The sequence below is a fragment of the Diospyros lotus genome, chromosome 13, assembly GCF_014633365.1.
Source record: "Diospyros lotus cultivar Yz01 chromosome 13, ASM1463336v1, whole genome shotgun sequence".
NCBI lineage: Eukaryota > Viridiplantae > Streptophyta > Magnoliopsida > Ericales > Ebenaceae > Diospyros > Diospyros lotus.
The window spans coordinates 7,050,359-7,063,326 of record NC_068350.1 but is presented as its reverse complement, the minus strand read 5'-3'; the positions used below and the strand labels follow the sequence as shown (position 1 = coordinate 7,063,326).

The window sequence follows — 12,968 nt, the reverse complement described above, 5'->3', positions numbered from 1 at the left end:
ATGGATGAGACCGACTTCAAAGGGCTCAGACACTCCGATGTCTATTGTGAAAACGAAGATCTCATTTCTGATTTGTCTTTATCCACCGGTGGTCTCCTTGATAAACAATCCACAGGCTAGTAATTTTTGAATTCTTGAATTTATATTTATCTAAATTGAGCAGAGGACTTGTGTTTGTTGGGCTCTGTTGACGTGAATTGAAGAACGATGAATGCTTCTGAGGCTTACTCTTGCTTTTTAGCCCAACGAGCCTACATTTTCTGAAGTATTTCGCTTATCAGTTGAATTAGGGTTACTGGTCAATGGCTTTCCGTTCTTTTGAGTTCATTTATTTTTCTCTCACTATCTTGACTAGTTAGTCTCTATGAAAGTATGAGAAAAGAGATGCAACAGACAGCGATTTAAGAATGAAGCCAATTTCCTGACGAATTGTTGAGAAGATGGTTCTTGGATGGATGGTTAAGGGCATTCGTTTATTTTGGACAATTATGAATAAATAATACCTTATTTTGGCAATTCCGGATTTTAAATATTTTTATCTCACTGGTTCCAAATGTTTATTTATTCGTGTTACTTGTGCACGAGAAACATCAATCTTGTGAATGTTAAGGGGTTTGTATATCCCATATCTCAAACTAAAGAAATTGAATCTTTGGTAGGCGATGAACCAGGATATTTAGATTACTTCCAAAACTTTTTCATGTTAATTAAAACTTTAATTGCCTTTCATTTTCTTTTTATTTTGTGGGTCTCAGAGAAATTCAATATTCCAGTTATCCAAATTTAAACTCTTATTTCTTATTATTTTTTATTGGAAATTCCTTGCTGTTGGCCCAGATAGGGGTCTTTTGGTGAGAGGGTAACAACTTGAGCAGTAGTTTTAGCTACAGTCGTTCTTGAAGTTAATACTCCATTTGATACTTGATGAGCCGAGGCAAAATTTACTGCGAATATAAGTTCGCCGATTGAACCTTTATTTAGCTTGCTGACTAATTTTTAGTATGTCTACTCGTGCACTTGAAAGATAATTTAAGGTCTATTATCAGCTGCCTTCTATCTTTTGGTTCGGTAATCATCTTTGTATGAGTCACAAATCGGGGAAAAGCTGCCATGGCTTCTGTGATGAATTTCATGTGACACAGCGTGTGCTAAATTAAATATATATAATTTTCTGTTCAAGCATTCTCTTTATCGAGTAAATCCAGTAAATGATGCGGCTTTCTTTATAATGTTGCAGTGCATGTAGTTTATATGCATGAGAGCAGCATCCAATTCGTATTTTTTTTTAAGTTTCTTATGATTACTATCTCAGATTCCAAGTTGAATTTATTTATTTATTTTTTGTTTCCAGAAAATCAGAATAACGGTATAAACTTTGAATTTCTGGTTGCATTTGATGCTGAAAAAGCAGTGGAGAAAACCAACATCAGTCCACTTATGGAAGAACCAACTCAACCTTCTGAGCTGCTAGACCAGGAAAACACAAGAAAAAATGGGACGTACAATTTGCGCAAAAGTTTAGCTTGGGATACAGCCTTCTTCACTAACGCTGGTAGGCTCTAGTTTGAAACAATGTATCTGTTGGCACAAATTACTTAATTATGTGCAAGTTTAAGCTCATAGTTACAAAAAATTTCTTTGACATGTCAGGTGTTCTAGAACCTGAGGAGTTGTCTTGCATGATCAAAGGAGCTGATAATGGTGGAAAACATTTTTTACCAGGAATTGCAGAGGATATACGTAGATCTAATGATTCAATCTCTACATTAGAAAGTGAGAGTTTGACAATAGAAAGTCTGGAAGCTGATCTGTTTGAAGACATCAGAGCTTCAATTCAGAAATCCAGTAAAGCATATCACATGACAATTTCTGGTAAAACTGCACCCGAAGAGAGAGAAAACCAAGTTGTCTGTTGTAAGTAAAGTACCCTTAGCCTATAGGACCATGGCTCAGAATTAGTTATTTCTTATTGTTCTATCTGCTAGAGATTGCCTTCATGCCTCCTTGTATGTTACCACTGGATCACCAATTCTTTGCCACCATCAAAGTTGGCACGGTACCATCTTGTCTACATGTGACGTGCCTATTTTCCAGCTACGATCTCCACCGTTATCTACAGTTCCAGTTCTCTGCCTTCTCATTCCTTTAATCGGAACCTCTACTGCACAGGCCCGCTTCTGCCTGCATGACCACCTCTACTTGCAGTTCCATACCTGTTCACAAAACTTTTATAGCATCTAAATCACCAGTTGTTGTAACACTTCCAATCTTTCAATCTTGACCTGCCTGATCACTTGAATCAGTTAGCCACCATCAATTACCAAACACCAGTCTGTTCATAGGACAACATAGTTATGGCTCTGGTGAGTACATGATGTTCTCACATCTAATAGAGTTTATTTTATGACCTTGGCATCTATTCTATTTCCTTAAACATGGTTGTAGACTCTTAATGTATATTGGGCTCCCACAAGGTGATCCAATGCTCAAATTGGGTATGCATGGATTTTTGTGGATGCTAGCTTGTTTGTGCTTAAGTGGAACATCATCTACTCATTTATAAGTAATAGACTGCATCCATTCAGTGGCAATAATACAGCATCGGAATGTTGGAAAAAAAAAAATAGTCTGGGAATGGGCTTCCTGTTTTTCTTTTTCTAAGAAATCAAGGATTAGCAGAATGCTTTTATATGTCTCCTAAGATACAAGTTGGTTCCAAATTATGAATAATTATTGAGGCTATATATTCTTGTCGATTATTAAGTAGTGCGTCATTTGCTTTTCAGCTTCAGGGAAGGTGGGCTCTGCTTCCAGGAATGCAGTAATGGTAAGTCCACTGAATAGATAGTGGCTCTTGGACGTGGACCATGTGGTAGCTTCTGGAAATGTTTACTGAAGTCTGAAACATACTTCTAAAATTTTTTAGGTGAAGCCAAACTCTGCTGCCAAGAACCAAGGGGCTGGAATGCAAGGACCAGAGAAATTGATCAAGCAGAGAGCTGGTTATTCAGAGTCACAGGGCACACAGGTTATGTTATACATCTAATGCAATATGCGTACTTTTGTTTCTAGTTTCCATGCAACATTATGCAGTCCAACGGCAAATTATAAACTATGTGAATTACGGGTCAATCAATTGGAAAGCATATGCTACAATTATTTGCATCGCTACTTTTCATGGTTATTTTTCATATTAAATAAGGATGATCCCTGGACCATTTGACTGGTTTATGATATTTCTTTTTTGCTTGTTGGAAGTTTTTGATTTGGAGAATTTCAGTGTAATGCATGGGAAGTTTTTGTTTTGAATAAAGAAACATTGCACATTAATTGTTTGCCAAGCACAGAGAGAGAGAGAGAGAGAGAGAGAGAGAGAGAGAGAGAGAGAAGAAAAGCTGACTTTCATCAGTTGTTATTACAAGGACAAATCCTATTTAGCAATATAGTTTAACTGACACTTGTAAATTGTCTAATAAAGCCCGTTCCAAGAATTGGAGGCTTGACTTCATCCCTTAGGAAGGCTTCAAAGGAAATTACCAGGTCTGCCCCTATTTCGTCGGCACCACAGAAGAGGGCTTCTTTGGGTGCTAACCAAATCAAAATGGGTAATGATAAAGCAAGAAGTGCCTCTGGTAAGTAGAACTGCAGTTAATTAGAGTTGTTTTATTACCAGCAGCAGAAACTTTCGCACCAGTACTGACTGTACCCTTAAAAATGATTGTGATAGTTTATGGTAAAGTGGATCTTGTGTCAAAGCTTGGTCCCAGTAGGGCTGTGCCTAGGCCTGCAGTATCTTCAAAATCCTTCTCTCCAACTCCTTCAACAGCAACCAAGAAAGAGCTATCAAAGTCATCTTCCTCGTATGCTAGTTCTGGCAGTCCTTCACCTTCCAATATTGGTGCTTCTTCTGTGAAATCTACTAGAAGAAGGTTTGGTAGCCAGACTCTTGATCCAACTTCCGACAGATTGATCCTAAAAACACCATCAAAGGTGGCACAGAAAAATAAAAGACGGTCTAATACCTTGGCTCGTTTAGCATCATCTGATCTCTCTTCTAATGTATCTCCTGCTAGTTCTTCCAGTGAATGGTCGTCTGAATCATCTTCATCGGCGATGCCAAATGCTTCAAGGACTTGCTTTGATATTGGGTCTCCTTGTAGATTCCTAGGTAATGATATCCCTCCCTCAGATTGCTGTAACCAATCCAATGATCATATCTCAGATGAACATAATAAGGCGACTCTACCACGTAGTGAAACCGTAAAAGCAGCTTCAGGGCAGCTTGGTGGACATTCTCAACCAGCTACGGCAAAACCCTCAGGTCTGCGAATGCCATCACCAAAGATTGGATTTTTTGATGGGGTTAGTCCTACTCTCTTTTGTTCTTATTTGAAATTTCTTAAAGTAAACTAATTTTGCTGACGTGATTCTGTCCCAATGAATGAAAATATGGGGCATGCATATAAAATTCCTCACCAAGGTGGTTATTGTTCTTTGTCTATGGAAGAACATTTACTATGACAATCAACTGACATGCTGTTGCAAAATTTTAATTGCTTTGTTAGTTAAGTATTTATCTGTGTGGATTCATATGTACTGCAGGTAAAACCTGTACTTCGAACCCCTAAAGGAAGTGTGCAAGCTTATTCTGGTATACCGGCTGGTCCCAAATTTGGACCTGGTATCTGTAACCTAAGTGGAGGCTCGAACAAGGCAAAGCATTCAAAGCTTCAACCCGTGAGAGTATTGCCAGCAAATGGGAATGTGAAGCTTGATTCTCCGAAACATGCTTCGCCTGTACTATCCCAGAAACTATCAAGTGCTTCCTCACAGGTTCCTAGTGCTTCAGGGGGTCTAACAAACTTTGTTGATGTTTCACCTGAAGTCCAGGGCGAAATTGATGGAGAAAGTTGCTTGAAAGATGTGGATGTAGGACCCGGAAGGCCTGATGAAGCTAAAAATGTTCCACATACTGGATTGGATGCTGAAATGACTCGAAGTCTAGGTATCTTGAAGAGTGAAATGAACTTGGAAAATCAGAGAAATACCACTTTAAAGGATGAGAAGGTTGCTTCTATTGACATCAATGCTTCAAGATCTCAATGCAAAGCTGACCATACAAAGCCATCTGAAGACGGGGATGAAGATGCAAGCAGCAACTCTCATCGCAGGAATGATTTGCATTCACTTTATGAAAACAATGAGAATGCCCATTTTGTAGACCAAGATGATGGCTTGGTTTGTATAAATGCGGGAGCTGGGAACTCAAAACAGGGGCTGCAGAAAGCTTTTGTTGGCAATTCTATTACTCAAAATGATTTCTGCCACCCATACTCTGGCCAGGAAGAGGAGTCAGAAAGCAATCTATCAGTGACCACAATTATATATCCTTCTCCAATGAAGTCAGGAACTACAGCCAGTACAAGGCCTCCTTTCACCGTTAAAAATTCTTTGTGCAATTAGGGGCTTGCTCATTCAGCCAGATCGAGCATCGGGGTAGTAGAGAAGACAACATCCTTCCCTAGTTTGGACAACATTCAGACGGAGAACAGATTAACAGAATACCACACTTGAAATTTTGCTTTAAGTACATCCATGGACTCCTACTGGGTTCCTGTCAAACACAACTGACTTGATTAGTTTCATTTGGAACACGGCCCATTTCTCGACTTCAATTGCCTTTAAATGTGATGTTAGGAGGTTGACTTTCCTCATAAAAGTTGTTGCTTACTGTCCGTGCACCCAAATTCTACTTCGGTAGAAGCTTTCTTGGACAGAAAATTGCCACCTAATATCAGTATCCTGACAGACATGGGAGCTGAATTGAAGAATTGAAGTCTTGTACAAGGATTTCCCCCGTATTTGTGTGCTAGTACAAGGACACACTGGCTGTGGGGAGAAAAGGAAAAAGGTTTTTAAGCCCAAAATTGTGAAAGGTCAAGGTTATTGGTGATGAATGTGTTGGTATTCTTCTACCTTTGTTTACGTGAATTTTGTATTGTTGGAAGATTGTAGGTTCTTTTGAAGTGAACGATTTGTTTGGTCAATCAAGTTGCCCACGAATTTTATAGGAGTTACATACCATTGATTTGAAAGATTAAAGCTTCTACATTACAATTAAGGCTTTGTACTTGAGATTGAAGCTGTGTAAAGAGGAGATATGCAAATAGAATGATCCATTGAGGCTCGCACTCTTATTTTTGCATAATTTATCATTGTCCTTAAAAACAAAAACAAATCACTGTTCTTGCTTACAGAAGTGGTTAATCCAGTTTTTATTTAAACCTAAAAAAAGAGAAAATACCAAGACTGTCTTCATTTGCATTTGACTAAACTAGCCTTCACCTTCGTCAACTCAACTTTTGGCACGCATGCAGGACACTCTACCCATTTTTTTTTTAAAGAATTAAGTATTTGTCAATGCAAATATTTATTTACACATTTAATGATCTTAATACACAACAACTTTTTATATTTAAAAATTTTTAAAACAGTATTATCAACAGCAATATTCAGCTTCCCCTGCAATACTAGCCAAGCCATCAGTCATTCAAACCTAAGTTTTGATACATGCCTTAATTTATACAACCGACCGCATGAATCTAATTGGCACATTTAAGGCTAGGCATCATTTACTGGAGGTATTAGTATATAACTCAAAGATTTTTAAGGGAAATTATAAGGTGAAAAAAAAAAAACATAAACTGCAATACCATAACTGGAAAGTTGATAACGCAAATGGTGAACAAAATCCTCAATCGGTCTAGAGTAGCGTTCCAATGCTTCAAAACAAAACTATGGAAATAAAAATTTAAGCCGCTCACATTAAACTAAGACCTTGGCTTCTCCTTTTTCTCCTTGAAGAGAGCCAGAAGAGAGACACCGGACACCTTAACAACCTTAAATCTGACACCAGGGATATCTCCCACGGCGTGGCCCTTACGTCCAAATCCAGCAATCAACACCTCATCCTACAACAAGAAACATTTAAGGATTAAATCATCAAGAGCTGCAAAATGACCATAAGGGGCCGCTAAAAGGATACTTACATTCTCCTCAATGTAGTTCAAGCAACCATCATTAGGGACGAATGCAGCAATCTTCTTTCCATTTTTAATCAGTTGAACCCTAGCACATTTACGGATGGCAGAGTTTGGCTGCTTAGCTTCAATTCCTCTGCACATATCATTGAGCTGTTTAAGATATAATACTAGGCAAGGTAACTACATAGGAATTTTCAGCAGAAGCAAAAAAACAAATAACAGAAGAGGCTTACATCTTCTCTAGGACAATGCCTTTAGCATGGGAAGACCCAGCAAATGGCTTCTTCCATTCATTGCCAAGGTGGGACTTCTTGTATGCCTTGTCTGCCCACCTTTGCCTCACCCTGTGGGACTTCAGTTTGCGTCCAGCTCCCATACCACGTGTCTTCCTGCCATTTGCAAAAGCTACAAGTCATAATGCCATTCAACTAGAGAGGATGTTAAAATGCAGATAAAATAAGTTATTGTTCTATGTTTGATTGTTCATAAGTTATTCAATACAACCATCTTTAAAAACATGATCAGCCATTTAAATTTGATCAATTTAATATCTTTATGCCAGAAACGTTGGCAATGCCAGAAAACCTGAGTAAAGACAAACAGAAATAAGTTTATTTTGTGCTAGAACAAGCATCCTTGATATATATCCTTTCACCAATTCGATGCCATTAATTTTGCATGATAAACTTAAGATTGTTTGGCCTTTGAAATAATGCTATCCTGCAATAAACTTAATGCCATTCTTCAATAGATCCAAAAGATAGCAATTTTGACTCTTTATTGCCTTAAAACTTATCAGAGATAATTGAACAATCCAACATATTAAGCAAGGGGGTTCGTGCATCTTCATAGTTAACTATACTTTTATTTTATAAAATAAAATCCCAACAAAGTGATAGAAATTGTGCGTGCAAAGCAAGTGACAGATCAGAAAATACTCTGCATGCTGTTTCCAAACACCTTCTGCAAGCTTCCGAATACAGCGTGATATATGTTAGATCTCACCACATTAACTTCCAACAACCAAAAACTAAGGTCTCATAAAAACCCCAGATTTTTCTGGATATAATCTATCACTCCGCTTCATCGCTATTTCGAGGTGGCAAGAAACCGTCACTAAATTGTTCGTGTAATCCACCTTTACACTCAAATAAGTACTCCCGTATGGTTGAGGCAAAACATCCACTTTTCTCAAACAAAAGCTACAACGAACCCAACATCAATAAACTAAGCGATTTTCCATCCTTTTCTCGTGAATTTTTTTAAGCAATCAAACTTAAGTTCCCAGATACCAAAACCGAAACGAAAAAGCATGATAAGATGGAGAAAAATCAACAACTAAGAAGCAGATGTACAAAGATACATTATTTACATATCTACACGAAATAAGGAAGCATGAGAGTTAGAAATAGTACCCCATGGCTGTGGAAAGAGAAGTTCTTCAACTGAAACTAGGGTTGCTGGGAAAGACGACGCACGACGAGAACAGCCGTAAAGAGGAAAACCTAGGGTTTTCGGATCAGGAGAGCGATCAACGTATATATAGAGACGTTGGGCTTGAGCAAGCTGGATGGGCCGAGGTTGACGAAGTTACGGCCCACCCGATTTATTACAGTTGGGCCGTCTGTAGTGTATATGGGTTGGGCTTGAATAAATTGAACGGGCCAAAGTTGGCCCACTAATTTTTTAATTAAAAAAAAAGTGCTTCCCAACTCTTTTTTTTTTTTGAAAAAAAGGCTGAAATTTTACTTTTTGTTATAGCAACATTAGATTTTCCTTTGGTTTTAGCACTTGATAGAATAAGTATAACTATTAAAAACTCACTTCCAAAATGCAAATTGATTCATAATTGCATGATTGTCAAAAGATAAGTATATATATAACAACTCTTCTCTTATGATATGCACAAGGGGACAAACTTAGTTATGATATTAGTTTCATATTCAAATATTGAACAATCTTCATATAGTAAGTAGGATAAAGGCTAGATATGTTGTTTTATTCAAATATTGAACAATAAATATTCAATTTATTTGTCTCTCTTTTAATTAGGATGATCACAAATAAAACTATAATATATTTAAAAATATGATAAGCGCATGAATAGTTTGGCTAACGTCTCAAATACTATATAAGAAACATCTGATTTGTTTACACATTTATTGCTTAGGATCACAAGTATAACTATAATTTTATTTAGATGATATTTGTTAATCAATATATAAAAAAAATGAGATATATAAAATATTTCAAGTAAAAATATTTTTTATTATATTTATTAAATTTATTTGTAAATAAGTCACATATAGAGATAGATCCATTGTGGGGGCAAGGGGTCGGCTGCCCCCATACTCAAACAATTATTAAATTTATTTTGAATTTATGTTTTTGCCCCCAACTAATCTTGTGGTTCAAAAAATTTTGAAGGCTTAGGTTATTATGGTAATTTTAGTTATAATTTTAATTCATCCTAAATATGATTTCTCATTATTCTCACATTCTTTAACCCTTCATCCATATTTATTTTTTTGGGTTTGCATTTTAGCTTCTTTTTATTTCTCAAATTTATTTTTCATTTTTTTATTTATCAAATTTTGTTAACAAGTTTAAGGAGTATTGAAGATGGGTTTTCAATTTTCTTAAGTACATTGCTCAGGCTGTTCAGTTTTTAATCGAACTGAGAAATTCTCAAATTGTAAATCGTAGCATTTATAGATTTCTCAAATTGTGCCGAATCGCTCCGCCCAAAAAATCTTGTGGTGTGGTGCGATCGATTTTCGCGGTTTGTTGGCTTTTTTGAACACTCACTACATGCAAAATCTCCTTAGTAATTCATTTTTTTTTTTTGACATTTTGATGTCTTTAAAGTATATTAAAAGTGATTTATCTTATTTTTCTAATTTTAATTTGTTAATGAATGATGTGGATTGTGGATTAAAAGTGTTTTTCATTTCTACTTATCTAGGTCTTATTGCTCATAGTTTATTTATGTAATCTCTGTATTTGGATAGATGAAATTTAAATCAAAAGTATTTTTGAAAGATTACAGGACTTAATAATCTTGTACAAAAATTAGTAGTGACGAAAAAAAAATGATGTGTATTCATTACTTTACAGATTTGTGACACTAGCATTAATTTTTCTTATTGCTATTGTTATAGTAGAAAGAGTATTTTCTGTCATGTCAAGACCTAATTGTTCAATTGAATTAAAGATTAATGATTGAATGACAGTCTAGTTGTGTATATTGAAAATGATATATTTAATGAAATTAATTATGATATCATTATACGACGTTATCATAATATGAAAACAACTCGAGAACAATTATATTATTGTAAAATTTTTTGCTATTTAATTTTTACTCATCCAAATAAAAAATTCTAGCTTGTCTCCTAATTATGTGACTTTTTATTTTGGACTTTTTAGATAAATTTATTTCTCCCTCCCTCCGAATAAATTATCTTAAATTTTATAAATATGTTATTTTGATGTAAACTTATATTACTTATTTTAACAAATACTACCTTAAGAGCCTAACAAACATATGAATAGCTAGCCGAGACTATTTTCATAGTCAATTTGATCACACTTCATCATTTGAATCATTTTTACTTAGACTACAAAGAGAATAAGAATTTCAATATTAATATCATTATTCTAAGAATAACTTTCAAATAATTTTAAGGTGTCTGTGAAAATTAGTATTTTATATAATACAAATGATGTAACAAATTATTGCATACACAAAAAAATATTATATAACCATTATGTGAAACTTTTCATGTGTGAAATACACCTATTATCTTTGTCTTGAGTAAAAGACAAGTATTGAATATTTTATTAACAATTAGATATATATATATATATGTGTGTTGTTCTACAATACAACTAAGATAAACAGATAATTACATACAACTAAGGAAAAGACACTGTAACACCTTAAACCCTAGCACCCCATTCTTCTAGGCACATTATTGTTTTGAAAAATTCAAGATTTTTTTTTAAATTTGAATTTTCATTATTTCATGAATTTTCTTTTTTAGTCTCTTAATTATAATTAAGACAACTAATTCGAGTTTTGTATGGAGCGTGGTTTAAATTGAGTCTTGGTGAGATGTAATATCAAAAAATTAAACTTTGAATTAATAATCTAAGTCATCACATCTTGTATTCTAATATTCAGATAAATTAATGAAACTAAATTTTATATCAATGAATACTTTAACTATGAAATTAGAAAAGAAAAACTATCTTCCGATTCCATCTTATCTTGTTTCTTTAGTGACACCTAAAAAAAGTTTTCTATATATGATTATTACCTAACCTAATTATGACAAACATGGTGATAATGGCCACTTATTATTTATCAAGTAAACTAATGTCATTTAGTTAGTGACAAAATGCCAATTACCTCTTGATAACACAATCTACTTTCTTATTTATTTGCCAAATCATAATGGACAATGATAGGGCCATATATGCATGTAAAAGAAAAATTAGATTTAAGTGTAATAAATATAAATTTCACATTGCATAAATTTCAAGAAAGTAGTGCAATTTATACCAAATAAATAGTCTCATATGCAATAAAATATAAATTTCAAGGTTCTAGTGAAATTTTAGCAAAAATAGAGGTCATATGCATAATTACACCTACACCCCCTAGTTTTAAAAAATTCCACCCACCTCACCCATTCTTCTTCGGCAAACTACTTGCGGCCAACAAGCCTTCAATCACCACTGCCACCGTCTAACACAATCATCGAGCGACGAAAATTGTTGTTATTCGTTGTCTTTTTGTCTTTATTTTTTCTTCTTCTTCTATTTTTGGTATCTTATTTGTGTGTTAGATAAGACTGGATGATCCTCTCATATAATTGTTAAATGGTGAAGAGTTAGGGAAATGACTTATTTTTCTCAAAAAAACAAAAAATGACCTATTTTTCCCAAATATGCATATAACATTTTACTTTCATGTCATACATCATTCAATTCATTCACCCAAGTGGCAAGCTTTCTTTAATGGAACCTTCCAAAACATGAGCATATAAGATAGAGACAATTTTCTCAAAAATCAATGTCATCATCAAAAGTTTGAGCCACCAATAAAATTGCGCCCACCAGGCAGTTTTATCCAAGACATTTTTCTGGTAGGTTAATCAGGGCCATATGATAATCTAAAAAAATATAAAGATAATAAGCAACATGTTTCTAATTAATCCATTTAAATTTAGATTATTAAATCAAAATGATACTCCCATTATTTTCTCGAATTCTTTACCCTTAAAAGAAAAATATGAACCTTATTTTGGTCCACATCACCTAGTCAAAATTTACTCGTCATTCATGCAAATATGAAACTCCCTACAATGCCTTATATGATATAGACTCTTGACACCATTGTTTATTTCATAATATCTCAAGTACTAAGAATTGCTCTAAATAAATGTCTGTACATGATTATGAGTACTACACTCATACAAACAATCTTGAATAACCCTATAATGGTCGAGGTGTGACCTTGGCATGAAAAGAGTTTGTTGTGGGAAAGAGTGGATGAAATAATAACTAAGAGCTAGGAACGTGGGCAAGAAAAAGAGGTCAAGCTTCAAGGTGTGGGAAAGAGTGGATGAAATAATGACTAGGAGCTAGCCACGTGGACAAGAAGAAGAGGTCAAGCTTCAAGATTGATTCAGTTAGACGACGAGAGTGCATGTATGGGCAAGCTTCAAGATTGACAATTTAGCACTGGGAGAGTATGCTTGGCAACGTTGTGTTTAAAGATAAGGATCTGATCCCTAGTGAGAGTAAAGAGTGGTGCTATCCAAGCTATACGAATCTCAAAGAGTGATGCCAAGCAACATTTAGGGTCAAGACATGTGAAGCGAGTTACATTAGATAAGGCACCCTTGTGTGAGACTA

General features: G+C 35.0%; 2 protein-coding genes across 2 annotated transcripts; one reads left to right on the top strand and one right to left on the bottom strand.

Annotated features, from left to right (window-relative positions):
• Positions 1–6,047, top strand: LOC127788810 (uncharacterized). Its single transcript, XM_052317439.1, has 8 exons — positions 1–115; positions 1,352–1,552; positions 1,651–1,914; positions 2,787–2,827; positions 2,927–3,028; positions 3,479–3,632; positions 3,728–4,362; positions 4,603–6,047. The coding sequence occupies exons 1-8, from the start codon at positions 1–3 to the stop codon at positions 5,461–5,463; spliced, it is 2,373 nt and encodes a 790-aa protein (XP_052173399.1). The 3' UTR covers positions 5,464–6,047.
• A 653-nt stretch (positions 6,048–6,700) lies between these two features.
• LOC127789219 (40S ribosomal protein S23-like) lies at positions 6,701–8,603 on the bottom strand. The gene is made up of 4 exons (XM_052318043.1): positions 8,459–8,603; positions 7,277–7,432; positions 7,050–7,176; positions 6,701–6,971 (listed from the first exon to the last, which is right to left on the bottom strand). Exons 1-4 carry the CDS (start codon positions 8,461–8,463, stop codon positions 6,831–6,833), a joined length of 429 nt encoding a protein of 142 aa, XP_052174003.1. The 5' UTR covers positions 8,464–8,603; the 3' UTR covers positions 6,701–6,830.
• Positions 8,604–12,968: the final 4,365 nt, after the last annotated feature.

Coding starts and splice junctions, on each gene's coding strand:
- LOC127788810 (XM_052317439.1), top strand. CDS start 1: ATGGATGAGACCGACTTCAAAGGGCTCAGACACTCCGATGTCTATTGT. Junction 116..1,351: donor CCTTGATAAACAATCCACAG/GCTAGTAATTTT, acceptor TTTTGTTTCCAG/AAAATCAGAATAACGGTATA. Junction 3,029..3,478: donor CAGAGTCACAGGGCACACAG/GTTATGTTATAC, acceptor TGTCTAATAAAG/CCCGTTCCAAGAATTGGAGG.
- LOC127789219 (XM_052318043.1), bottom strand. Junction 7,177..7,276: donor GGCATTGTCCTAGAGAAGAT/GTAAGCCTCTTC, acceptor TGATATGTGCAG/AGGAATTGAAGCTAAGCAGC. Junction 6,972..7,049: donor TGAACTACATTGAGGAGAAT/GTAAGTATCCTT, acceptor TTCTTGTTGTAG/GATGAGGTGTTGATTGCTGG.